The sequence below is a fragment of the Pelodiscus sinensis genome, chromosome Z (genome assembly GCF_052426305.1).
Source record: "Pelodiscus sinensis isolate ZL-2025 chromosome Z, ASM5242630v1, whole genome shotgun sequence".
NCBI lineage: Eukaryota > Metazoa > Chordata > Testudines > Trionychidae > Pelodiscus > Pelodiscus sinensis.
Window position 1 is genome coordinate 7,377,307 of NC_143085.1, and position 27,835 is coordinate 7,405,141.

Sequence of the window (27,835 nt, forward strand, 5' to 3'; positions counted from 1 at the left end):
TCTTGGGGATGTGGGGGAGAGGCGTGAGGCCACAGTTTTGTCCATAAAGAGGATTCTCTTCTGTAAATCTCTCGCCCTTTTAGATCGGGGAGCGAGTTTCTGGCAGTGCGGGCAGTGGCTTACTGGGTGGTCCTGCCCTAGGCAGCGCAAACACTGTTTGTGCCCGTTTGCTGCTGAGATAAATATCCCACACCCTGTGCACCTTTTGAAGCCAGAAGGTGCTGGCATGACAGGGTTTTGCTGCTTGAGATGCTGTGAGTGAGCGGGCTGTGGCGGTAGCGCTGGCGTCCTGCTCCGCTTGTTCTTTTTCTGTGCTTTTATCTATGTCAAACAGCTGAAGCTCTTCTTTCCTTCTTTTTTCTTTACTAAAGGTTTTAAAGGGAAACTGTGCTACTTGTGACGGATGCCGGCAGCAGTTGAGAAGGAACTGAGGGAACAGCCGCCAGCATGTGCCTATCTGTCAGCCTGTGCCATTGCATAATAGCGCAGCACGCGCCGGCGGCAAGGGGACTGCTACCAAAGATCTCTGGGATGTGTACACAGAGGCACTGACACACCTCAGTGGAGTACCCACAGATACCTTTGAAGAAGAAGCAGTGTGGTTCAGTGGGTACTGTGCTTGCCTTGGAGTAAGGATGGTTCGGTTCTAGTCTCATTTTTGCTGTTGGGAAGGTCACTTCATCTCTCAGTGCCTGTGCTTCTCCACCCAGTTTTTGTCTGCCTTAGCTTGTAAGCTCTTTGGGGTATGGACTGTCTTATATTATGTGTTTGCACAGCACCTAGCAAAACTGGGCCTCAAACTTGTCTTGTGCCTCCAGATGCTACAGTAATAAAAAGGTTAATCATCTTATATGGTAACTGGTGTTCTCGAGATGGGTGTCCCTGAGGGTGCAGCAGTACCCTGGGTGCTGGCATGCATGCACGGTACCACTCATGCAGTAGTGAGCATGCTGATGTGGATGTGCCATCAACCGTCCCTCAGTTCCTTCTCCTCTATGGAGAGGTGTTACAGATCTGAAGCAAAGGGGAGTGGGAGGGAGGGTTATGAAGTGCCCACAGGGACACCCATCTTGAAGAACACCAGTTACTGCACACCTCTTTTTTTCTTCTTCAAAGACTGTCCCACTGTAGGTGTCTATGAGGCAGTGCCCCGAACATTTGGAAGGAGGGGCGTTGGATCTGAATTCTGAGACACTCCAAATTTTGTTCACTGAGAGTCATACCTATCTATTGCATAATGTTTTATGAAGGTGTGTATTGAGGCCCATGTATTGCAGCCCTACATATGTCAGTGATGGGGACATTGTGCAGGAAAGTCATGGAGCTTGCTATTGCTCTGGTGGAGAGAGCCCATACTTGATTTGGCGGGGGAGGGGAAGATACTTTGTTGATCGAATAACACCTCTGGATGCAAATTGTTATCCACTTGGAGAGTCTCTGTTTGGAAATTGCTTGCCCTTTGGAGTGGTCTGCTATGGAAAGAAAGAGTCTCCGAGAGCGTCTAAATTGTTTTGTTCTTTACAGGTAAAAGGTGATTGTGTGATGGACATCCAAGGAATGGAGGTGAGTCGTGCTGTCATCCGTATGAGGCTTTTGGTAAAAGACAGGTAAATATAAATGCTCGTTAATGTGGAACTGAGAAACCACTTTAGCAAGAAATTTCAGGTGGGGTCTAAGCACCAATTTGTCCTCATGGAATTCTGTAAAAGGAGGGTGGGCCAAGAGTGCAGTGACCTCTCTAACTCTTCTGGCCATGGTGATGGACATGAGGAAAGCAACTTTCACAGAGAGATGTGCGAGGGAATACACTGCCATTGGTTCAAAAGCGTGACCAGTCAAGGTGGTAAGGATGAGGTTCAGATCCTAGGATGGTATGGTCTGCCTCAGAGGAGGGAAGATATTGTTGACTCCTTTCAAGTACTTTTTCGCAGTTGGGTGGGAAAAAAGAGTGTGCCCGTCTAGGAGACAATGCTCACTTGAGATAGCCGCCAAGAGAACTTTGACTGAGTTTGGAAGGTTGTGTTTCTTCAAGAAAAGGAGGTAATCTGACACTCTTGGTGGCGGTGCTATGCAAGCACATTGTGGGTGGCCCAAATTACAAAACACTGCCACTTTTGAGCATAGGTTTTTCAGGTGCTCGCTTTGCAACTGTTCATGATTAACAGAGGTTAATCATTGACAGACCTCTTCCAAATAGGTGAAATTAGGCATGTCAGCCCTGGACAAGCCAAGCTTTGAGGTTGAGCCTTTGACATCTGGGTGGAGAATCTGACCCTCGTCTTGTGACAGGAGATTCACAAAGTGTGGGAGACAAATTGGGGAAGCAATGGACATCTGCAACAGGCAAGGAAACCAAGTCTGCCTGGGCCATGCTGGTGCTACCAATATGATTTGGGCCCTGTCCTGTTTTATTTTCTGTATGACTTTGTTGAGTAGTGGTAGAGGTGGAAAAACATAGGTTAGTCTGCCTGCCGATTTGAATAACAGAGCATCTCCCATTGAGTTCTTGCCCAGACCCACTCTGGAATAGTAGTAGGGGCATTTTGCATTGTGAAACATGGCGTTCTATGTCCAGAAAACCCACTTCTGGAACACAGAATGGAAGACTTGAGGGTAGATCTCCTACTCATATTTCTGATTAAAGTTTTGGCTCAGATGATCTGTCATCACATTTTGCTTTCCTGAGAGATAGGAATTGAAATGCTTATGTGATGCTTATGTGATGCTGGATGCACCACTGCCACAGGGGTGTGGCTTCTTCGCAAGATGGTAGGACCTGGCTTCACCTTGGCTGTTTATATAAAACATGCACACTGTGTTGTCTGTGAGTATTCTTACTGACTTGTTGTGAGTCAATGGGAGGAAATATTTGCAGGCTAGTCTGACCACCCGGAGCTCTAGAATACTGATATGAAGTGCTGACACATATGATACGTGGAGATCACTTCCCATGCATGTTGTGTTCATTCATGTGTGCACCTCAACCTTCTAGCGAAGTGTCTGTGATTACGGTGAAAGAGGCAGAAGATTGTTGAAATGGTGCTCCCTTGCAAAGGTTGTCGGACTGCAACCACCACCAAAAACATTCTTTTACTCCTTTTGGGGGGTTCAGGATTTTATGCAAGTGGTGCTCATGTTGTCGAAAACAGATGCGGCACCATCCCTGTAGGCATTGCATGTGTAATGTGGCATATGGGACCACATGCATTGTAGCTGACATGTGGCCGAGTAACTGGAGACATTGTCTTGCCACAATCGTTGGGCTGTTGATGATTGTTTTGGCCAGTATGGCTAGGGATTGAAAACACTGCATTGATAGTCTGGCTTGTGCTTGGACACAGTCTAGTATCGGGCCTATTAATTCCAGCTCCTGGTAGGGAGTCAGGTGGGACTTCTGTGTGTTTATTTGTAAGCCCAGTGCATTGAACTACCTCTGGGTAGTTTTTGCTGTGGAGTCTTTTGCCATCTGGGCTGTGGGAGCCACAACAAGGCAGTTGTCCTGGTATGCAAAGATTATTACCCCGACCTCCTGATGTAGGCTATGGTCACTGCAAGGATCTTTGAGAATACCCGGGAGCTGAGGAGAGTCCAAAGGGGAGGACACAATATTGGTAGTGATGGTCTGTTAGGGTAAACCTGAGAAATTTCCTGCGTGATGGCCGAATTGCAATGTGGAAGCAGGCTTCTTGTTGGTTAAGAGACGACATGCAGTTTCCTTTCTCTAGAGATGGAATTATCTTCACCCGTGTTACCACAGTAAAGTGGTGTTTCTTTAGGTATTTGTTTAGTCTGGGTAGGTCCAGGATGGGTCTCTAACCTCCTGATTTTTTTGGAGTCAGGAAGTATCAGAAATAAAAGCCCTTTCCCCTCTGTTGAGGTGTACTGGGTCTACTGCTCCCATTTAGGAGAAGCTTTTCTATTTCCTCTTGAAGGAGGGTCTCAAGAGAGGGATCCATAAAGAGGGATGGGAAAGGGGGTTGGGTTGGAGGGAGGCAAAGAAAAAGGATGTATAACCCTTGGAGATTATTTCTAGAGCCCATCTCTCTGAAGTTATTTGGGACCAGGTGTGATGGAAAAGGTGCAGACTGTATTGGTGGTGTCTGGCCATAGAAACTAATGTCAAAACCTTGACCATTTCCTCAAAATGCCTACTTGGAGCTTGCAGGCTGGGATACGGCAGGTTGGTCCTGAAGCTGTCTCTTTTGCTTCCCTTGATGGTGCCTTAGGTTGTAACCCCTCTGTGCAGTGTATGATGGTGATCTGGCTCCAGGAGAGTAGAGGTGGTAGTGTTTCTTCTCAGTCTGGGGGACATACACGCCTAAGGTTTTAAGTGTAGCCCTGGAATTTTACAATGTGTGCAGAGATGCATCTATGGTTATAGAAAATAGTTTTTGATCTTCAAAAGCAAGATCCTCAATTGTATTTTGAACCTCCCTAAGAAATTCTGAGCGGTGCAACCAGGATATTGCCAGGGAGTGCAATGTCATACCTGTGGAATCCAGAGAGGCATGCAAAGTCACCTGGGCTATGAATGACCCTTCCTCCAGATGGGACTTGAGAGAAGCCTTGTTTTCATCTGGAAGGTGTTCAATAAAATTTTTTATTTTGTCGAAGATGTTGGGTAAACCTTAAGACAGTGGCATTCTAAAGTCTTATGTAACGTACAGTAGCTCCGTATTGAATGTATCTTCTGGAAGTGGTCACTAGAGCAATAAAAGAGCCAGTCCAGGCCCATTGACAGCAATTCCAGGCCCCAGGGTGGAACAGTCAATGGGCCCACATGGACACAGACCTCCTGACACTTGGCGATGCTACTCCCATGCTGGGTGGTGCTCAGCAGTGCTGTGCCTGCCCTGGCTGGTGCTGGGCAGGCTGCTGACATGGCTGAGGGCTTTCACATGTTTGCCCATTAGGTTTGAAAACCCAATTGTACAAGCCCAAAGACTCTTGTGTACTTGGACAGTAAGACATAATAAATTGCAATCCTAAATTGCAGGAATGCAGAGGAATATGCCTTGTGGCTCAAAATATCTAGCCTCTTCCAGTCCTTGCCATATAGCATGAACGTGAAGTGGATCTGCTTGCCTGTGGTGTGAGCCACTTCAGCTACAAGGGAGTTGGGAGATGGGTGGGTGAACAGAAACTCTGCACCTTTGGCTGTCACACAGTATTTTCTGTTAGCCCTCTTACATCTTAGCAATACAGGGGCTGGGGTCTGCCAAATGATTTTTGCAGGATCCAGGATAGCCCTCCCTATAAATGAGGCTATTTAAGAGGAAGCGGAGGCCTGCAGAATGCCAGTAAGTTTGTGCTGGCACAATTTTGGGTACTTTGAGTACTTCACCTAGGGAGATGTCAAGTGAATCAACTTCCTTTTTGTATAAAGACTTACAGTCATCCCCAGCTGTTGGTGGCAGGGGCATTTTGGACTCGTCGGGTGAGGATGATGAAAGATGCAAAAGAGGGAGAGTATCCTCCTCTTGCATCTCCTCCAGATCTTCCACGTTCTCCTCGGTGGTGCTGGACCTCGTGGATCCCAAAGACTTTGGAACCACTGACTGGTTTACTCTGTAGGACAGCCTGAGATGCTGCCATCTGGGTTCTAAATGGGCTCCAAGGATCCCATCCTTGCCACACCTGAAGGAAAGGTATGGATGAGAACCATGGAAAAGGCTGCCATAGCTAGGCTTGGCCCTGTTGTTGCTATGGCTGTTACTAAGAGATAGGTTTGAGTGAGGAGTGGCGAAGAGAGAAAGATTTTGTCGTCGTCTTCGCCCTCACTCAGAAAAGGTGAGGCTGACCTAGAGGGTGCAGGAATCCTGCTTAGTCCCTTGAAGATAGGCGCGGCATCTGTGTCGATGGGTGGAGTCCCCAGTACTGACATAACCGTGAGCTCCTGTTGTGTGGTCAATGGGTGCAGTGGAGAAAATACTGGTACCGATGGTGCAGTCACCTGAGTATGCTGCAATACAGAGTTGTTGTGGTGAATCTTGGTTGCCATCTGTACTGGAGAGATGTTGGTACATGGTCCTGGTACCAGGTCTGAGCCGACGGATCTAAGCGGCCCTAAGCTTTGGAGCAATGTGCTGGTTTTGGTGCCACTTGCCCTTAATGCCATCGGTACTGGTGGTGCAGTGCTGGGACCGCAAGGTGTGCTTCCTTAGCTGGGAAGCCACCCCCTGGGACTTGTCCATGCCAGACGGGCCTAGAATCTGCCCATTCCCTGAAGCCTGTACCTGTACTTTTCTGTGCAGGGTCTGCAGGGTCTAGGTTGGAGGTTGGGTGCAGAAGGGCACAGGGGGTAAGGGACTTGGGTGCAGGAGACAGTGTGGGGTCTGAAAGGGTATTTGGGTGGGGAAGGGGGTTGAGACCTGGGTCAGGGGATTGGGGTGCAGGGTCTGGGAGGGTGTTTGGGTGCAGGAGGGGATTCTGGCCTGGGGAAAGGTTGTAGGAAGGGGTACAGGTTGCTGGAGATAGTTGTCACTGGGTACGGAGGATTTGGATGGTGACCTGGGGCGTAGGAGGGGTTCGGGTGCCAGAGGCAGGCGCTGGCTGGGAGGAGTTTACCTAAGTGTCTCCTGGCCAGCAGCCTGTAGCACCCCCAAGGCAGGCTGGGCTCCCTGCCTGTTGCAGCCCCAGCCCGCTTGAAAATACAGGCTGCTCCCTCCACGTGGCTCTCAACTCCTGATGGGGGAAGAGGCTTGCACTGCACCAATCTCTCAGGCCAATCTCTCGCTCCGATTGGCTGGCTATTTCCAGCCAATAGGCGCTGAGAGATTGGCTGAGGTTAGTTCTTATTGGCCAGTTGTTCTGGCCCATCAGAGCTGAGGATTGGGTTGGGGGCGGGGAGATCACACAAAGCTTCCCCCTCACTGCAGAGCAGAGAGACACAGGGGCTGTGTTTTAAACTGCAGCAGCTGCATGTGCCTGAGGGTCCCAGCAGGATGGTCTACGGGTTGAATCTAGTGGCTTGGTGGGCCAGATCCAGCCCCCGGGCTGTATTTTGCCCAGCCCTACCTAGGCACTCTCATGTTGTAGGCCCATGATTAGACTATATAGAAAAATATATGGGAAAAATGCCCTATCACCTATACACCTACTATCACGCACTTTAATTTTTGCTCTTGAAAGTGGTGCACAATGTGAGAAATTCATGGTACAGGTTGGATGTCCCTCATCCAGCACCTCAGGACCTCACTGGTCCTAAATGAGGGATTTTGCTGGATTGGGGGAAGTCATTTCTGGCCTCCTTTCTGCGTGCCCCGCAGTGTTGAACCTGCTGCAAGCCCCACTGCCCTGCCAGTCCCTGCCCCCCCTTTCCTGCCATGCGGGGTAGCCCAGCTCATAGCACGCTGGGTTCCCACCTTGCTGAGCAGCCCCACTGTGACACACCCAGCTCCCCCCCCCATCAGGCAGCTCAGCTGGGACACTCCCAACTCCTGCCCCCCAGGCAGCCCAGCTGGGGCACGCTGGGCAGTGTGGCTGAGCAGCCCCACTGCAGCATGCTGGGCTCCTGGCCCCGCCAGGCAGACTCACTGGGATCTGCCCAGCTGCAGGGATCTAGGCTCCTGGCCCACTGGCAAGCAGTCCACAGCTCTGCCAGCCCTCAGGGCTCCTAGGTTCCAGCCCTTCACCAGGATGTGCTGAGAAATTGTTCTTTCCTCTTCCACTGCCTGGTCTTCGTGGTATTCTGCAGAGGGGGAGAGATTGCTCAGTGGTTTGAGCATTGGGCTACTAAACCCACGGCTGTGAGTTCAATCCTTGAGGGGGCCATTTAGGGATTGGGGGCAAAACTGTCAAGGAGGGTGCTTGGTCCTTCTGTGAGGGCAGGGGACTGGACTCCATGACCTCTTAAGGTCCCTTCCAGTTATATGAGATAGGTAGATCTCCATATATTAAATTTATTCTCGAACATTCATGGCCCTACCAGACCAGAGTCGTGGTTTACAGAGGTTCAACCCGTACTTCATTCTACAATAACAACCATTTTGTCATATACTACAATTCTATTTAGGATTCACCTGATAGCTAATTGGCTGATAAGAAAAGTAAAGTGATGTTGCCACCGCTACGACTGTAAAATCCAGAGCATTGTATTGTGCTGCAGAGCTGATAACTTGGCAACATTGTGTCTTGAGATCATTCAGTGTCATTTATAACATAACAGTACACTGGCTGATGCTGCCCATACATTTCTGTCATAAACAGTGCTTAGTAGTAGCCTAGGGTTTCTGAAACACAACTGTAAAATGCAAGCACTATAGTAATAAGCAGTGTTCCCACTAACATTTTCCATCCCTGGGCAGGCTGAATTTTCTTAAGTGTATCTCCACAACAATCAAAAACCCTAGATATAAATATCCATCTCCAGCATGGAACTGTGGCTGCTGCTGAAGGAGAAGTACCCATCCCCCCAGTAAGGCAGCTCCCTGTGAAGCAGCCCCTGAGCAAGTATGTATGCACAGAAAAAACCTGTGGCAGCAATGATCAGTGCACAAAAAGCAGGCAAGTTGGTGACAAGTTTTCCAAATGTCAGTATTGCTTTCAGAATGTATCTTGCCATCTTGGGAACAAACTGTGAAGGGGGATGCTGTTTTTCAAAGTTAAAACGTATAAAGAACTGTCTTCGGTGTACTATGGGACAGAAATGACTATCTTCCCTTGCACTACTTTCAACTGAGAGTGAACTTTTGAGAAAAATGACATTTGAAGATGTAATCTGTGATATTGCTAACAAAAAGAGTCACAAAGTAAATATTGAACTGTATGTTATACCGCTTCGCTGTTTGTTGACCTGCATTTAACAGATCTTCAGCATTTGCACATGTATTCTAATAAAAATAGCAAATTATTAAGTGTCATTTAGCAGTTTTCTTTTCTTATTCTTGAGTCAATTATGAATTTTTTAGGCCCTAAATTTTTCATAGGCCCTAGGCACTGTGCCTAATGGATAATCTGGCCTTGATAAAGGTTACCAAAAATAAAACATACCACGATCTTCTGAGACACACTCCCCTCTCCTGATCACTATAACACAATGGGGGAGGATTAAACTTTAGTACTTAATAAAAGGAGGTCCAAAACTACCGGCACTGAAAGTTTCCTGAGCTGAGAACTGGACATGATAATCTAGCAAATCAAACCCAACTCCTCCAATAATGCTAATCTGCAAAAATGAAGGAGGAGGAAGACTATATACATTAATAAAACAAATGGAATTACTGGAATAGTTTTTTCCTGTAGTCTATTAGCACAAAGGAAAACACCTGTATAGATGATGCATATAAGAAACCTGGTAATGGAGAAAGCATTATGTGCTGACTGATAAATTAATACCATGCACTTGTGCAGTGCCATACATCCAAGGATGCCAAAACGCTTTACAAACATTAATTAAATGTTATTATGTTTTATTGCCCCCATGGTGCAGATAAAGAGAAGAAGAATTGGAGATGTTAAGTGACCTGCTGAAAGTCATAGAAACTCTTACAGCCAGAAGTTTCTTTAAGATAAAGATCTTGGCAATGGTGGAAACAAATACATTTGTTACTTTGCAGTCAAGTAAAGGCAACTTACAGTAGGAAATAGGCTCTTCATCCTCTTTGGTTTGTCTGCTATATACAGACTCACTGTCTTCACATTCCTTGGCAACATCAATGGTTGCTGTATTCACATTGGCATTGTCTTCAGAGCTGGGGACTAGAGAACTTATGCTGCCCAGAGGAGTTCGATTATGGGGAGATGACAGACCACTAAGCCGAGAGACGCTTACGATGGATGTTTTCTTGTTTGTCTTCTTGCCAAGCAGACTACGTGGGGTTTTCTGGCAGGATTTCTTACCCAGAAGGAAAATAAAGGAGAATGTTTATAACTACGTTTGATATGGATGGCACACTGTATTTCCATATTTACTGCCAATATTAGATTCCTTTGGGCTTTTTTATGTCCCTCAGATTATCTGTAGTGAATTCAACAAGTTGGCTGAACTGCTAAATTGGGAGTCTCTTTTATTGTGGGCTCTTCCCTGCATCCTTCTCTGGCTGGCTTAGTGCCACCAAATGGACCAGTATACTTTTTAAACAAGTAGCACGACAGCTTCACAGAGGTTTGGTAATAAAGAAATCCTCAACTTTCTCACCCTCGGGAAGAAAAGGTCAAAGCTGTAGTGATAAATGCTTAAGCCTCCACCTCTCCCACACCCTGGAAATCAATTTCCTATGTCAGAAATATGAAATCTTGGCAGAGAGAAATTGGTGCACCTGATAATCAGAACAGACTGCATCATATTACAAATACCCTGGAGGAATCCATGTCTCAATCAAAGATTTCGTATCAAATATGAAAATCTCCTTTTAAATAGTGTTTGTGTAAATGATCACAGAGAAAATTCTGTCCAATTTAGGCTATAAGAAAAATAAAAGCCACAGAAACATGAGGGCAGAAAGGAACATCATCAGCATTCACTTTGGATTTCTTGATTCTTATTGATTCAGGTCTTAACTTTAAAGAACTGCTTATCCCACAGGGAAATCTGAAAAACATCCTATGTAGAAACAATTCTGTGAATATTGTAAGATTTGCTGATTCCCCTCTCTCCTTTTTTTATTATTACAGAAAGATATTTGTCAGGAGATGTTGTGAAGCCCAGAAGCATAACAGGGTTAAAAAAAAGCATTAAGTTAGTTCACGGAAGACCCAACAATTTGAGCCTCCCTAGCCTATAATTGCCAGAAGCTGGGATTGGGCCACAGAGGATGGATCATTTGGGCTATGTGTACACTACAAGGTTTTTGCCCAAAAACCGGCAGAGCATCCACACTTCAAGCACATTTTTGCGCAAGAAAATTGACGGAACAGAGGGCTTTTGCCAGTAGAAGTATTCTTCTCCCCACAAGGAATAACTGTTTTTTGTGCTACAACTCTTGTGCAAAAAGGCAGGTGTGGACACTCCGGAGGAGGTTTTGTGCAAGAAACCCCTGTCAGGAAAAGCACAGGTGCTCTGACGGCCATTCTATGAATAGCCATCAGAGCTTACTTTCGAGAGAGTATCCATGCAGCGTGGACGCTCTCTTGCATGGATACTCTTCAGAAAGTAAGCTCTGATGGCTATTCATAGAATGGCCATCAGAGCACCTGTGCTTGAGGTCTGGACGTGGTTTTGCACAAGAAGTTTTTGCAGAAGAACTCTTCTGCAAAAGGCTTCTTGCATAAAACCCCTGTAGTGTAAACTAAGCCTTGATGATTGCCTGTTCTGTTCATTCACTGTAAAGCACATGGCTTTGGCCACTGTTGGAAGATGATATACTAGGCTAGAAGGACCATTGGTCTGGCTCAGCAAGGCTCTTTTTATGATGAAATATGATCTTTGTCTCTTTAGAAGTTCAGCAACTCTTGCTACTGATCCCTCAAGCTAAGTCTTAAACATACTGGCTACGTCTACACTGGCATGAGCGACGAGGAGTCCTGTGGCACCTTAAAGACTAACTGAAGTGTAGGAGCATAAGCTTTCATGGGCAAAGACCCACTTCATCAGATGCATGTAGTGGAAATTTCCAGAGGCAGGTATAAATATGCAAGCCAGGATCAGGCTGGAGATGACGAGGTGGATCCAATCAAGGAGGATGAGGCCCACTTCTAGCAGCTGATCTGGAGGTGTGAATTCCAAGAGAGCAGAAGCTGCTTTTGTAGTTAGCGAGCCATTCACAGTCTTTGTTTAATCCAGAGTTGATTGTGCAAACTTGAAGATGAACTGTAGCTCAGCAGTTTCTCTTTGAAGTCTGGTCCTGAAGTTTTTTTGCTGCAGAATGACTACTTTTAGATCTGCAATTGTGTGTCCAGGAAGATTGAAGTGTTCCCCTACAGGTTTTTGTATGTTGCCATTCCTAATATCAGATTTGTGCCCATTGATTCTTTTACGTAGGGACTGTCCAGTTTGGCCGATGTATATAGCAGTGGGGCATTGTTGGCACATGATGGCATATATTACGTTGGTAGATGTGCAGGAGAATGTACCAGTGACAGTATGGCTGATCTGGTTAGGTCCTGTGATGGTGTTGCTGGTGTATATATGTGGGCAGAGTTGGCACCGAGGTTTGTTGCAAGGATTGGTTCCTGAGTTCGAGTTATTATGGTGCAGTGTGTAGTTACTGGTGAGAATATGCTTCAGGTTGGCGGGTTGTCTGTGGGTTGTCATTGTCCAGGATGGGTTGTAGATCACTAATGATGCGTTGGAGAGATTTTAGCTGGGGACTGTAGGTGATGGCCAGTGGTGTTCTGTTGGTTTCTTTCTTGGGCTTGTCCCGTAGCAGGAGGCTTCTGGGTACACGTCTGGCTCTGTCGATCTGTCTCCTCACTTCCTCGTGTGGGTATCGCAGTTTACAGAATGCTTGTTGAAGGTCTTGTAGGTGTAGGTCTCTGTCTGAGGGGTTGGAGCATATGTGGTTGTACCTCAGTGCTTGGCTGTAAACAATGGATCGTGTGGTGTGTCCGGGATGGAAACTGGAGGCATGCAGGTAAGTATAGCGGTCGGAAGGGTTTCGGTATAGGGTGGTATTGATATGACTGTCACTTATTTGTATCGTGGTGTCCAGGAAATGGACCTCCCGTGTAGATTGGTCCATGCTGAGGTTGATGGTGGGGTGGAAGCTGTTGAAATCATGGTGAAATTCTTTCAGAGTCTCCTTCCCATGGATCCAGATGATGAAGATGTCATCGATATAGCGTAGGTAGAGAAGGGGTGTAAGTGGACGAGAGCTGAGGAAGCGTTGTTCCAGGTCAGTCATAAAAATGTTGGTGTATTGTGGGGCCATGCGGGTGCCCATAGCAGTGCCACTGGTCTGGAGGTATATGTTGTCACCAAATCTGAAATAGTTGTGTGTGAGGATAAATTCACAGAGTTCAGCCACCAGTTGTGCTGTGGCATCATCAGGAATACTGTTCCTGACAGCTTGTACTCCATCTGCATGTGGGATGTTTATGTAGAGAGCCTCTACATCCATGGTGGCTAGGATGGTGTTTTCTGGAAGATCACCTATGCATTGTAGTTTTCTCAGGAAATCCGTAGTGTCACGAAGGTAACTGGGAGTGCTGGTGGTGTAGGGTCTGAGCAGAGAGTCCACATAGCCAGACAGTCCTTCAGTAAGAGTGCCAATGCCCGAGATGATGGGGCGTCCGGGATTTCCAGGTTTGTGGATCTTGGGTAATAGATAGAACAACCCTGGTCGGGGTTCTAAGGGTGTGTCGATTTGTTCCTGTGCTTGTTTAGGGAGTGTCCTGAGCAGATGGTGCAGTTTCTTAGTGTATTCCTTAGTGGGATCTGAGGAAAGAGGCCTGTAGAATTTGGTATTGGAGAGTTGTCTGGCAGCCTCCTTTTGGTAGTCAGGCCTGTTCATGATGACAACAGCACCTCCTTTGTCAGCCTCTTTGATTATAATGTCAGAGTTGTTCCGGAGGCTGTGGATGGCATTGCGTTCTGCACGACTGAGGTTACCAGGGAAGCAATGCTGTTTTTCCACAATTTCTGCCTGTGCACGTCGGCGAAAGCACTCTATGTAGAGGTCCAGACTGTCATTTCGGCCTTCAGGAGGAGTCCATGTGGAGTTCTTCTTCTTGTGCTGTTGGTGGGAAGGTATCTGTGTGTCAGTGCACTGTTCAGTGTACTGGCATGATTTTCCAGAAATGCTTTTAATGGAAAAGTTTTCCGTTAAAAGCATTTTCGGAAAAGCGTGTCTAGATTGGCAGGACGCTTTTCCGGAAAAGCACTTTTTCCAGAAAAGCGTCCGTGGCCAATCTAGATACGCTTTTCCGCAAAAAAGCCCCGATCGTCATTTTCACGATCGGGACTTTTTTGCGGAAAACAGAACTATGCTGTCTATACAAAGACTTTTGCCTGAATGGGAGCAGCATAGTTTTTCCAGAAAAGCACTGATGATTTTACATGAGATCGTCAGTGCTTTTCCAGAAATTCAAGCGGCCAGTGTAGACAGCTGGCAAGTTTTTCCGGAAAATCATCTGATTTTCCAGAAAAACTTGCCAGTGTAGACACAGCCACTATGTCTCCTGATCTAATCCCTGGGCACTATATATACTTTCTTTGTTTTTAGGCAAATAAAGCAAATACCTTTAGTAGTAGTCATAACAAACAAATGTGGGTGAGGACTTATCAGTTCTTCAGTACCAGAAGAGTATCTAAGTTCTCCATAACACTTTCTGTAGTGCACCTAATGTTGCCTTCAATAATGTCACTTCTCCTCAGGTAAAGATTTAAATGTTTGATATTTTAAAAAAACTTTTTTCTGAGTGGCTGTATTTTTTCTTCCTCTTTCCTTTCCTCAACATGCCATATGTGATTTTTGTTTCTTGTATTAGCCTTGGCCATTTGCATTTTGATTTAAATTTTTGCCTTTTAATTACAATTAAAAAATCAAGCTGTTGGAGTTTGTTGGGATGGGATCTTAAAAAGCAAGTAAGGAAAACTAGAACTTGGCCCTACTTAATTGCATAATTCTTAACTCACATTGCTTAAGGTATCCTACTTGGGTAAGCAGGATTCCATCCCTAATTAATTAACAGAGGCAAAATGTGAGGATTTTCAGCTATGCCAAATTCAACCAAAGCCACAGGTATACTCCTGTATCTGGCTAAATATTGTTCTTTCAGTAATCATCATCCAACAGTATTTTTCATCAAAATCCAGAGAGCCACATGTCCCAAGTTTCAAAGCATAAAGATCAAATCAGGGAATTCCAAGAGGGAACAAAACAGAGAAAACAAATATTTTGAAAGTTGGACTAGCTCGTAAATTAGAAATTAGCAATGAAGTTACCTTTGAATCCACAATAAAGTGCTCCCATCTATACCTCGCTGCCTTGTCCTTATTGATTTTTTTAAATGTACTTTTACAGCCACCAGGGTCCCTAAGTGAAAAACAATTTAATGAGTTTTCCATTTCCAGAATCTTGCTTTTATTACAACAGGTTCTTTTTAGAAATGCAATAAATAGAGAATAAATGACAGTCAATCTCTGCTATGACATTTATCTTCACTTGTAAGGAGGAGATGGATAACTCTCAAGTGTTATAGCAGTGAGTGAATTACAGTCAGAGGTGAAGAGAAACATTCTGAAACCTTAGCTCTTATGTATTACAAACATACCATATGTGCAGGGAGGCTGACAGACTCACAGGACCTCTGGACAAGGCAGGGGAAGGGCAGCTCCATGGCACTTCAGGCAGAAGGGACAAGGCTGGGGCTAGTGTCTCCCAGGCAGCCTCAGCACTGCCAGGAGTGTGCTGGGTGGGTCTTCGGAGGCAATTTAAAGGGCCTAGGGGTCTGGCCACCACCGCCATTGCAGTAGCAGCAGGAATGGCCATGAGCCCCAGGCCCTAGGACAATTCCCCCTCCTTCCCTGTCGGTGGGTCTGCACTTGTGCATTAGGCCAAATTCTGCTGCTGTCCGTTATTATCTCTGTGCACTTCTGTGTCCAGAGCACATAAGGCAGTGAAGAATTTGTTCTAATGTGGTATAGCAGCATGCAACTAACTGCAGATTTGGGCTGCTACACATGGAGCTATCCTTGAAAAAGCCTGACCTTTTCATTATAAAGGCTCTGTTTTCAGTTGCTTATAAGATTTCTCCATTCGGGCTGAGGTTTGCCATGCCAAGTGCCTGCCAGTTAAAATACTTCAGCCATTTCCAAGCACAAGATTAGGGAAAATGTATGGACATCAGTGAAAGCAGGGCTGGGGAAGGCAAGCCTTCAGCTCCAACCCAGCCCTGCCACTTTCACTGAGGCCCCTCTCTGGCCATGGATGGAGGAGAGCAAATGGCCCCAGCCTCCCCAGCCCCAGGCCATGGGAGGGAGGAGAGTGTGCACCCCCAGCCTCCCTGGCCCCAGAGCACAGGGAAGATGGGTGGCATGTGGCTCCAGCCCCCCAGGCCAGGCACACCTGGATGGCAGGCGCTGGGGGCAGCAACACTCTGCCTGCACAATGCCTACAATAGGCATTCTGGGGGCGGAGTGTGGAAGGGCCAGGCTGGTGGTTTGGGAAGGCTGTGCCTTTCCCCACCTATTAGACTGGACGCCCATGGGAAAATGCATTGTTTTGACCACTGTAAAAAACTGTCCAGCTATTTCATTGAAAAGCTCTATTGCCTCCATTCTTTGGGCAAGTTATTGAAATTTGGCATGCAGGGAGGGGCCTTTTACTGTTTGCATGGCAATTTCCCCTAATTGGTCAAATGATGAGACTTTGAAAAAGATCTCAGTTCACAAGTGATTTCTAGAGACTCGTTAGTTTAGCAGCTAACAATGCTGAAGAATCTATTTGCACTGAGCATGGTTTAGCTTGGGCCTGTAACGAGTGAGCAGTATTTTTCCTTTGACTGCTGTGCTAGGGGGAGCACCAGAACTAAGGATGTTAAATATCAGTTAATTTACTAGTTGAGTAGTCCATCGACTACTCAGCTAATCAATAGGCACTTCTGCATTCCTCCTTTGAAATGTACAAGTGCCCCTGACTCTGGGCTGCACGTGGGTGCCAGCTTTGAAATGTACTAGAGTCTCCAGTGGAGGCTCTTGTGCATTTCAAAGTGGAAGCGCCTCATGGAGCCCAGGGTCAGCTGGGAACTCAGAGTCCCTCACTCCCCTGGGCTCCATGCTGTGCTGCCACTTTGAAATGCCATGCAGAGCCCAGGGTCAGCTCTGCACAGCAGTTCAGTGGAACCTGGATCAGCCGGGGATCAGCTGTGTGGGGCTGCCCCTTTGGACGCTGCCTCAGTATTTCAAAGGGGCAACACTGCACAGCTGAGCCCAGGATCAGCTGTGTGGTGCTGCCACTTTGAAGTACACCCCCCCCCCCCTTTGCTGCCTCTATCTGGGTATGTCTACACTACCCTCCTAATTCGAACTAGGAGGGTAATGTAGGCATACCGCACTTGCAAATGAAGCCCGGGATTTGAATTTCCCGGGCTTCATTTGCATTAAGCCGGCCGGCGCCATTTTTAAATGCCGGCAGTTCGAACCCCGTGCCGCGCGGCTACACGCAGCACGGAGTAGCTAGTTCGGATTAGGCTTCCTAATCCGAACTAGCTGTACATTCCACGAGGAGTACAGCTAGTTCGGATTAGGAAACCTAATCCGAATTAGCTACTCCGTGCCGCGTGTAGCCGCGCGGCACGGGGTTCGAACTGCCGGCATTTAAAAATGGCGCCGGCCGGCTTCATGCAAATGAAGCCCGGGAAATTCAAATCCCGGGCTTCATTTGCAAGTGCGGTATGCCTACATTACCCTCCTAGTTCGAATTAGGAGGGTAGTGTAGACATACCCTCTGATAGAGACAGCAAGGGGGAGGGATATTGACTAGTCTACTAATTGACTGATTATCTGATAAGTATTTGCTCTAGTCGACTAGTCCTTAATATCCTTAACCAGAACTGGGAGCCCAGAGCATTTATCTCTTGTGTTCTCAATACATCCAGGCTGTAAGAAGAGATAGAAGATGTTGTCTGACTTGAATGCAGAGGGGAGAAGTAGAGGACAGGGGATAAAGGGTTGCGTAGGAGCACAGGGGAAGGAGCAGTGGAGTGGACAGAAATAAAGAACACAGAGAGAGGCTTGCGGTGGGGTTGAGAGACTAGGGTCAGAAGCATGTAAAATCACTAGAGCACATTCCCCTGCTGAACCTGGAACTGAACCCAGAAGTTCTGAGTCTAAATTTCTCTGCTGTCAGCAAATATTTGTGAAACCCACTTGCACAATGTGCTTCTGATCCCAATCCAGTGTCTGGTCTATCTATGCAAGGAGCGGGGGTGTTAAACATTTCACACATAAAACACATTGCACTAAGTTTTCATCTCCTGTCCACCTGGTGAATCCTCTCCAAGACTATTCTGCCCTCTCTGCTGCATAAAGCCAGAGCTTCTATTTGTACCACTTTGATTTTTGGGCATACAGGAAGAGAAACCAGAACAGCCTTGAATAGATAGCTCTTCCCTGTGGATCAGAGAAAATAATCACAATCATTGCTTTATGGTTCTATCTGATATCTGGATATACAATTAAGAAAAAATATGGAATAAATATATATATATTTTAATATTACTATGACCATTGACTGAAAATGTTGAAAAATTAAAATAATATTTACTACTAAATACACAAGTAAAACAGCAAAAATATAAATGTTCTGAACTAACTAATCTTTTAAAAGAGTTCAGAGCCATATGTAAGTGATGAAATAAAAATAGCTAGCAAGAATCATCTGATATAGGCTCTGTACTGCAATCACACAGGAGATAAAATTCCAGCTGATCTCTTTGGAACAACCATGGACAGAATTGGAACCTTAGTAAATAGATTTAACTTGCATAATATTTTAAACCTAAATTTGCCTTCAAATTTTATGATCCTTTCCTTAAGTGCTACAGCATATAACAACAGAAGGACAGGCTATGCTGCTGATTTCTCCACAGAACTCGTTGGTTCCAAAGGATTCTATATGTAACTTGATAACTCGAAATGGCCCAGAATTAGTAATAACACGTCACTCAAATAATTTTTACTTAAAAGCAAAGGGAGAGAAAAAATGTTTAGAAGAAAAAAATCTTATCCCACCAAAGAATATTATGCAATGTGCATGTACTTTGGATTCCAGCAGGTTAACAGAGGTTTTAAGGAATAGGTGGGTTCGAGAGTCAAAGCCTCCAAGAGCCAGTGTAGAGCACAAAGCTGTCGAAAGACTGGTTCACTGTGAAAATGAAGAAAAAACAAACAAGTGCTGTAGTGCAAAGGAGACAGAAGGACCAGTATGATCATTACATGCAGGGGATATCCTGGCAAACAGTCAGGAACTAAATGATTGACAACAATAATCTTGGGGATAAACACAGAATAGATGAACAGCATATCTTGGATCATGCCTTCTGTAAATAATGTCATGTCAGTTAGCCAGTGCACGCTAGGTGATTTTTCCACATATGTTGGTGAGAAAGGGTACATTGTTTGTACAGATCCACATTCCTAGGGATTTGTGCCTTTCTATGCCCTCAGGAATCCCGATTTAAAGTTTGTAGACAATGTTTGCACTTGCGTGAGTGAGAGCAGTGCATAATCCCAGAGCATAAATAGTGTAACTGATCCAACCTCAAACCATGCAGGGTAGTGTAACTGTGTTGGTCCCAGGATATGAGAGAAAGATGGGTGGAATAATAACTTTTATTGGACCATCCTGCATTTAGATGTGATGGTGGGAGTATCATTCCCAGAATCTGGTCAAATAAAAATATGTTGTCTCATCCATCTTCTCTCTCTAATAACATCAAACTGTCAGTCGCTTGTGACTGAGACCTGAAAGGAGAAACGGAGTGGAGGCAGGTAAGTGTGAATGTGGGTCTATGATGGACATTATGAGTAGTGGTGGTCAAATCTCTTAGGCTACGTCTAAACTATGATCCTCTTCCGCAAGAGGAAATGCAAATGGAGAGCTCATTTGCATATGTCACGCTCTCATTTGTATTTCCTCTTCCTTTCCCTTTTGTGCAAGAGGTTTTTGCACAAAAAAGCACTGTGTAAACAACGCCGTTTTGTGCAAAAAAAAAAAAAACCCTTTTGTGCAAGAGCCGTTCTTCCTCATTTTTTGCATGAGGAATTTCTGAAGTCCAGATGGACTCTCATATCACTTAAGGAGATTCAAATCGAAAACCTGACTGTGGATATGATTTCATTTCATGAAGACATTTGACCTGGGTTAATTTTGCTGTGGAACAAAAACAAATGTAAAACCTTGAAAGCTGTGGCAGAACTGACTTGTTGTCCAGACACCTCAATCTATCCTTTTCCTCAGTGCTCTGAATTGTCTATATAGTACGTAAGCTCTTTGGCCCAGGTATCTCATACTATGCTTGTACAGCACCTAGCATAGTGGGACCCTGTTGTCAGCTAAATAAGAAACATTGTAACTGAGTTTGTGCTATGCAAAAGGGTTTGGCAACAGAAAGTGTCAGGGTTTGTATGTTGTTCTCATGGGAGCTCTATGGTGGTCAGCAATTAAATGGGAAGTATTTAACAGGTATTACAAAAGTCTACTTGCTAGCTAGTGGGAAAAAAGCCCAAACTCCTGTGAATGTACAACTCCCATCAAAGCTAATGGGACTCATATGTGTATATCTGAGAGCAAAAGGTGGCCCTTAGTTATCAGTACAAGACAATTGTGGCATATCAATTTTCTCAATGTTTCCTTTATATTCTGGACTACTCTGAACTTCTATATATGCAACCCTGAGTTCTGAATGCCCCGTGGTTTCTGGGTATGAAAACTTAGTGGGAGGTTGTGCAGCGGCACAGGAGCCAAGCAAACAGAGCTGTAAACAGGGAAGTTTGAGTGGGAGTTTGTATATTGGAACTTGTTTGGAGTTTGTTTTTGCTGTGGAGGGGGTGTTTTGGTTTGTTTTTGTGTTTACTGGATTAATAGGATTTTGGTGAGACAGTAGATAAAACACAGAGGCATTAGTGGCCATGGCCCAAGTAGTAGAGAACACAAGGAGGATGATTGGATGTGGTAGCTGCGGTATGTATATGATTCTGGAGGGGGTACCTGAAAGGAGTTTTGTTTGCATGAAGTGCCGCCTGATAGAGCTGATGGAAGAAAAGATCCGAGGACTGGAGATGCAGGTGGAAACTCTGGTCAAGTTTAGAAGGGGGTTTGAGCAGATGATGGGGCAAAGGCATGACGTGGCTGAAGGGGAAAGTTTAGATATGCAGATGGAAGCAGGATCAAGGACCTCAGAGGGGGGGACTGCTGGGTGAAGAAAATGGACAGTGGAAGCATGTGACTCAGAGAACCAGGCAGAGGAAAAGATGGGTCAGTGAAGGAAAAATAGAGCTCAAGAACAGGTATGTGGAGCTGGAGAACGAAGAAGGGGTACAGCAGGTAGATAATGAAGATGGAAGGGTGAGGAAGAAGAGAAGAGTGGCTAGCCCTATAGATAAAGGGGAAGACTTAATGGAGACAACAACAATAATGAGCATTAGGAGGATACAGGATGGGTTAAAGAGGATTACAAGGGAAAATAGGAATGGCAAGGACTTGCAGCCAGAGGAAGCTAGAGATAGACCAGAGAATCGCACTGTCACTAGGAAAAGGTAGGTCTATGTGATTGGGGACTCCTTATTGAGAAGAATAGATAGGCCTGTAACCAGGGCTGATCCAGAGAATAGAAGGGTGTGCTGTCTGCCAGGTGCTAAGATATGAGATGTGGAACTGAGGTTGAAGAGGATTATTAAGGGAGCAGGAAGGAATCCATTGATCATCCTTCATGTAGGAACAAATGATACGGCTAGATTCTCGCTGGAACGAATTAAGGGAGACTATGCTAGGCTGGGGAGGATGCTCAAGGAAATTGAGGCTCAGGTGATCTTTAGTGGGATTCTGCCTGTTCCTAGAGAAGGGCAACTAAGACGTGATAGGATTATGATGATCAATAGATGGCTTAGACAGTGGTGCTATAAGGAGGGCTTTGGGATGTATGGTCACTGGGAGGCATTTATGGACAGAGGACTGTTCTCTAGGGATGGACTTCACCTAAGTAGGGAGGGAAATAGACTTCTAGGATGGAGGCTGTCTCAACTGATTAAGAGAGCTTTAAACTAGGAATTTGGGGGAGACAGCTGGGAGATGCCCAGGTAATCTCTACGCCAGATTTTAACACTGAGAGGGAGGAAAACGAAGTAAGAAAGGATATAGTTGGGGGTAGGAGAATGAACATGAGGAAGGGTGGGGTGGATACTAGTCTAATAGGTCATATTGGAGGTATAATGTCCGTGCCAAATTGGGTAAAGAATGTGAATGAGGCCAAACAGCAAAAATTAAGATGTTTGTACACCAATGCGAGGAGCCTAGGTAACAAAAAGGAGGAACTAGAGCTATTGGTCCAGGAAGTGAAAACAGATATTATAGGAATAACAGAAACATGGTGGAATACTAGGCATGACTGGAGTACAGGTATTGAAGGGTATGTGCTGTTTAGGAAAGACAGAAATAAGGGTAAAGGTGGTGGAGTCGCATTGTATATTAAAGATGAGGTAGATTGTAAAGAAATAAAAAGTGATGGAATGGAGAAGACAGAGTCTGTTTGGGCAAAAATCACATTGGGGAAGAAAACTATCAGATCCTCCCCTGGGATAGTGCTTGGGGTGTGTTATAGACCACCAGGATCCAATTTGGATATGGATAGAGACCTCTTTAATGTTTTAAATGAAGTAAATACTCATGGACACTGCGTAATCATGGGAGATTTCAACTTTCCAGATACAGACTGGAGAACAAGTGCTAGTAATAATAATAGGGCTCAGATTTTCCTAGATGTGATAGCTGATGAATTCCTTCATCAAGTAGTTCCTGAACCAACAAGGGGGGATGCTATTTTAGATTTGGTTTTGGTGAGTAGCGAGGACTTCATAGATGAAATGGGTGTAGGAGACAACCTTGGCTCGAGTGATCATGAGCTAATTCAGTTCAAATTAAATGGAAGGATAAACAAAAATAAATCTGAGACTAGGGTTTTTGATTTCAAAAGGGCTAACTTTAGTAAATTAAGGAAATTAGTTAGGGAAGTTGATTGGACTAAAGAAATTATGGATCTTAAAGTGGAGGAGGCCTGGAATTATTTTAAGTTAAAGTTGCAGAAGCTGTCAGAAGCCTGTATCCCTAGAAAAGGGAAAAAATTATAGGCAGGTGTGTTAGACCAAGTTGGATGAGCAAGCATCTCAGAGAGGTGATTAAGAAAAAGCAGAAAGCATATAAGGAGTGGAAAATGGGAGGAATCAGTAAAGAAAGCTACCTTATTGAGGTTAGAGCATGTAGGGACAAAGTGAGAAAGGCTAAAAGTCAGGTAGAGTTGGACCTTGCAAAGGGAATTAAAACCAATAGTAAAAGGTTTTATAGCCATATAAAAAGGAAAAAAACAAAAAAAGAAGAAGTAGGACCGCTAATTACTAAGGATGTGGAGTGGAGGTTAAGGATAATCTAGGAATGGCCCAATATTTGAACAAGTACTTTGCTTCAGTCTTTAATGAGGTTAATGAAGAGCTTAGGGATAATGGTAACTTAACAAATGGGACTAAAGATATGGAGGTAGATATTACCATATCCGAGGTAAAAGCCAAACTTGAACAGCTTAATGGGAGTAAATCGGGGGGCCCAGATAATCTTCATACAAGAATATTAAAGGAACTGGCACATGAACTTGCAAGTCCATTAGCAAAAATTTTTAATAAATCTCTAAACTCAGGGGTTGTACCATTTGACTGGAGAATTGCTAATATAGTTCCGATTTTTAAGAAAGGGAAAAAAAGCGACCCGGGTAACTATAGGCCTGTTAGTTTGACATCTGTAGTATGTAAAATCCTGGAAAAAATTTTGAAGGAGAAAGTAGGTAGAGACATTGAGGCTAATGGCAATTGGGACAAATTACAACATGGTTTTATAAAAGGTAGATCGTGCCAAACCAACCTGATCTCCTTTTTTGAGAAAGTAACAGATTTTTTAGATAAAGGAAATGCAGTGGATCTAATCTATCTCGACTTTAGTAAGGCATTTGATACAGTACCACATGGGGAATTATTGGTTAAATTGGAAAAGATAGGGATTAATATGAAAGTTGAGAGATGGAAAAGCAACTGGTTAAAGGGGAGACTACAGCGGGTCATATTGAAAGGTGAACTGTCAGGTTGGAGGAAGGTTACTAGCGGAGTTCCTCAGGGATCAGTTTTGGGGCCAATTTTATTTAATCTTTTTATTGCTGATCTTGGCACCAAAAGTGGAAGTGTCCTAATAAAATTTGTGGATGACACAAAGTTGGGAGCTATTACCAATTCAGAAAAGGATCGGGATATCATACAGGAAGATCTGGATGATCTTGTAAATTGGAGTGATAGCAATAGGATGAAATTTAATAGTGAGAAGTGTAAGGTTATACATTTAGGGATTAATAACAAGAATTTTAGTTATAAGCTGGGGACACATCAGTTGGAAGTAACGGAGGAGGAGAAGGACCTCGGAGTCTTGGTTGATTATAAAATGACTATGAGCCGCCGTTGTGACATGGCCGTGAAAAAGGCTAATACGGCCTAGGGATGCATAAGGCGAGGTATTTCCAGTAGAGATAAGGAGGTGTTAGTGCCATTATACAAGGCATTGGTGAGACCCCATTTGGAATACTGTGTGCAGTTCTGGTCTCCCATGTTTAAGAACAATGAATTCAAACTGGAACAGGTACAAAGAAGGGCCACTAGGATGATCCGAGGAATGGAAAACCTGTCTTATGAAAGGAGACTCAAGGAGCTTGGCTTGTTTACCTTAACCAAAAGAAGGCTGAGGGGGGACATGATTGCACTTTTTAATATATTAGAGGGATAAATACCAGGGAGGGCGAGGAATTATTTAAGCTTAATACCAATGTGGACACAAGAACAAATGGATATAAGCTGGCTAGTAGGAAGTTTAGACTTGAGATTAGACGAAGGTTTCTAACCGTTAGAGGAGTGAGGTTCTGGAACGGCCTTCCAAGGGAAGTAGTGGGGGCAAAAGATCTATCTGGTTTCAAGATTAAACTAGATTGGTTTATGAAGGGGATGGTTTGATGAGATAACATGATCTTGGTAACTAATTGACCATTCATTATCAGTGGGAAATAGGTCAATGGAGGGATGATAGGAGTTACTATAGAGAACTTTCTGGGTGTCTGGCTGATGAGTCTTGCCCACATGCTCAGGGTTTAGCTGATCGCCATATTTGGGGTCGGGAAGGAATTTTCCTTCAGGGTAGATTGGCAGAGGCCGTGGAGGTTTTTCACCTTGCTCTGTAGCATGGGGTACAGATCACAGCTAGAGGATTCTCTGTATCTTGGGGTCTTCAAAGTATTTGAAGGCTTCAATATCTGAGATATAAGTGAGAGGATTATTCTGGGAGGGGTGGGTGAGATTCTGTGGCCTGCACTGTGCAGGGGGTCAGACTAGATGATCATAATGGTCCATTCTGACCTTAAAGTCTATGAGTTGTGCGGAATGTGAAGTGTTTAGCGTTTTTGGTTTCTAGTGACTTTAATGGAAACTGTGGGCATTCAACATCCAACACCGTGTGAGTTGGATTTGAAGCATGGTGGATTGAAGCATGGTGGATTTGAAGCACCCTTTCTAAAGGATGACCAGATAGGTGAAAAATTGGCACTTGTATATAATAGGTGCCTATATAAGACAAAGTTCTGAGTATTCGGACTATCCCTATAAAATCAGGACACCTGGTTAACCCAGCTTTCTAAGCCATTGTGAATTCAAAGAAGCATGCACATGCACACTCAGTACATAAACATGTTCTCTTTTACATGAAACAATTATTATGTAGATCATCCAAACTTTTGAATTTGACACTATTTTTTAAAATTAACTTGATTTTTAACTCTTCACCATACAGAGTAAGGATCTGTAGGATCAGGGCTTGTGAAACAAATATTTCTTTTGATGTGTGTGCAGGAATTTCATTAAAAGTCAAAAGGAGTCACATGCATTCATCTAAGGATAGAATTTGGCCATGTTGTAGGTTAAAATGTTGTCTATTTCATGAACCACATATTTCTGAAATTCTAGGGTTCATGAGCCATCACACAGACCATAGCTTGAGGCATTAACACTTTGGGTCTCATTTTACTTTGCATTTCTTTTATAGACCGGCAACATAGATTTACTTTAGAACATACGCATGTAATGCAATAGGCTGTGAAACCAAAAGGCTGTTGTAGACAGGGATGAATGGTTGTATGACAGTCTTCTTTTTCTTCTTTGCTTTCTTCCTTAGCAGGGGACCCTCTGTTAAAAAGAAACTAAGGGAAGAGACAAAGATAAATATTAGAAGTGGAACATATAATACATAGGGAGCAATTATGACTGCCTAGCCCTGTTTATACTACCCATGTCCTCCTTCCTCTTCCCTTCTTTTTAAAGTAGCATTGTCTGTTCTGATCTGCCAGAGCTCTGATTGCTGCAACTGAACTCTGAATTAGGCATTTATAGTGAATTAATATTCTTTTGGCCATTATAAGAATTTTCTGTACCATGCTGTAGAGACAAGAATGTGTGAAACTGATTCCACCTACTGTTTTGCTAGTTTTACTTAACTGATGACTTAAGCGGAATTATACAGCTATAAAAGCAGCGTGATTGAGTAGGGAATCAGACCTCTTATTAGCAGGTTGGCTTCTGATAGTTTCCTTAGTGATTCTAAGGAATGAACATGGATGGTTGGTGAAGGTAGAGCTGCCCCAATCTTGTCCTCTCTGCTCAGGTCCCATGCCCCAGCACCACGAAGAGGTAGGGGTGGCATGTGGCCCCATTCTTCCCCCAGCACCTCGGGGAAGGCCCATGCCCCCAGCCTCCCCAGGGCCCAAGCACCAGTGAGGAAGGAGGGTGCATGGCTCCAGAATCCCCAGCCCTGTAGCACCAGGAAGGCTTGGGCTACACACTCTCCTCCCTCCCTGGCCCTGGAGCACAGGGGCAGAATGTGGCCCCTGCCTCCCTGACCCTGGAGCATGCAGTCCCAGCCTTCCAGCCTGGAGCACAGGGAGGGCAGCACTAGGGGCAGCAACACTCCACCCCTATTATGCCTACAGTAGGTGTTCTGGTGGCAGAGGGTAGGCAGGACCATGCCAAAGCCTTCCCTCACCTCTGATACCTGCTGCCCATGGGACTGAAGTTTCGAATGTTGCCTACAAATTCTGCACACATTTTTTCATGACAAACTTATTGCGTGCACAAAAATGCTGGAGATCAAATTGGCTTTCATTTGAAAATTTGATTCGGGTAGTCTCAGGTAACAAAATAATCGAGCAGTACCATTTACAATTCTGCAAAATAGGTACAAAATGCTACTAAATCAGAATAGTAGTGTTTTATACCTATTTGCATAAATGTACATACATAGCTATGCAAAGAGCTAGACAGTGCAGAATCAGGCCCAGCAAACCAATGGGATGTTATAGGACACATGATATCTATCCCTTACAACATACAAAATTACTGTTAGCCATCTCTCTTAGTTCTTGAGCAATACCTCTTCACAGATGGTGGCAGAAGAAAACACTAAGGGCTACGTCTACACTGGCATGATTTTTCGGAAATGCTTTTAATGAAAAAGTTTTCCATTAAAAGCATTTTCGGAAAAGCGCATCTAGATTGGTAGGACGCTTTTCCGGAAAAGCATTTTTTCTGAAAAAGCGTCTGTGGCAAATCTAGACGCACTTTTCTGCAAAAAAGCCCTGATCGTCATTTTCGGTATCGGGGCTTTTTTGTGGAAAACACTACTGTGCTGTCTACACTGGCCCTTTTCCGGAACAGTTTTCCAGAAAAAGACTTTTGCCCAAACGGGAGCAGCATATTTTTTCCGGAAAAGCACTGATGATTTTACATGAGATCGTCAGTGCTTTTCTGGAAATTCAAGTGGCCAGTGTAGACAGCTGGCAAGTTTTTCCGGAAAAGCGGCTGATTTTCTGGAATAACTTGCCAGTGTAGACACAGCCTGAGGTGTTTGCAGTTATGGTGCAGTTTCCATGACTGAAGATGCACAGCCATAAGATGTTAAGTTTGAAAGTCCTCCTAGACTCCTCCCTGAGACTGAACTTGCCCAGAGTAGCATCCACAAGGAACTCCTTTTACCAGCTCTAGCTGGCTATGATTCTATGTCACATCTTTTTTAACCACAGTCTACTTTAGTCTTTATTGCCTTCTGGCTGGTGTGGCACGTCTGGACTAATCTCCCTGGGTCCTGCGCTTCCTGGCAGGGTCTTTGCA

General features: G+C 44.7%; 1 protein-coding gene and 1 long non-coding RNA gene across 3 annotated transcripts in view; one reads left to right on the forward strand and one right to left on the reverse strand.

The window, feature by feature from the left end:
- Nucleotides 1-27,835, reverse strand: part of CCDC60 (coiled-coil domain containing 60) — a 205,420-nt gene that overhangs the window by 29,998 nt on the left and 147,587 nt on the right. For both annotated transcript variants that reach the window (XM_075898140.2, XM_075898139.2), the window contains exons 5-8: nt 25,750-25,872; nt 18,642-18,746; nt 14,825-14,915; nt 9,577-9,835 (exon numbers count right to left, since the gene is read on the reverse strand). In XM_075898140.2, the coding sequence (XP_075754255.2) occupies nt 9,577-9,835; nt 14,825-14,915; nt 18,642-18,746; nt 25,750-25,872 (578 nt within the window). The remainder of the gene's footprint in view (nt 1-9,576; nt 9,836-14,824; nt 14,916-18,641; nt 18,747-25,749; nt 25,873-27,835) is intronic.
- On the forward strand, nt 376-8,848 carry LOC142818470 (uncharacterized). The gene is made up of 3 exons (XR_012895947.2): nt 376-629; nt 1,525-1,563; nt 8,307-8,848. It is a non-coding gene; the product is annotated as an uncharacterized LOC142818470 (long non-coding RNA).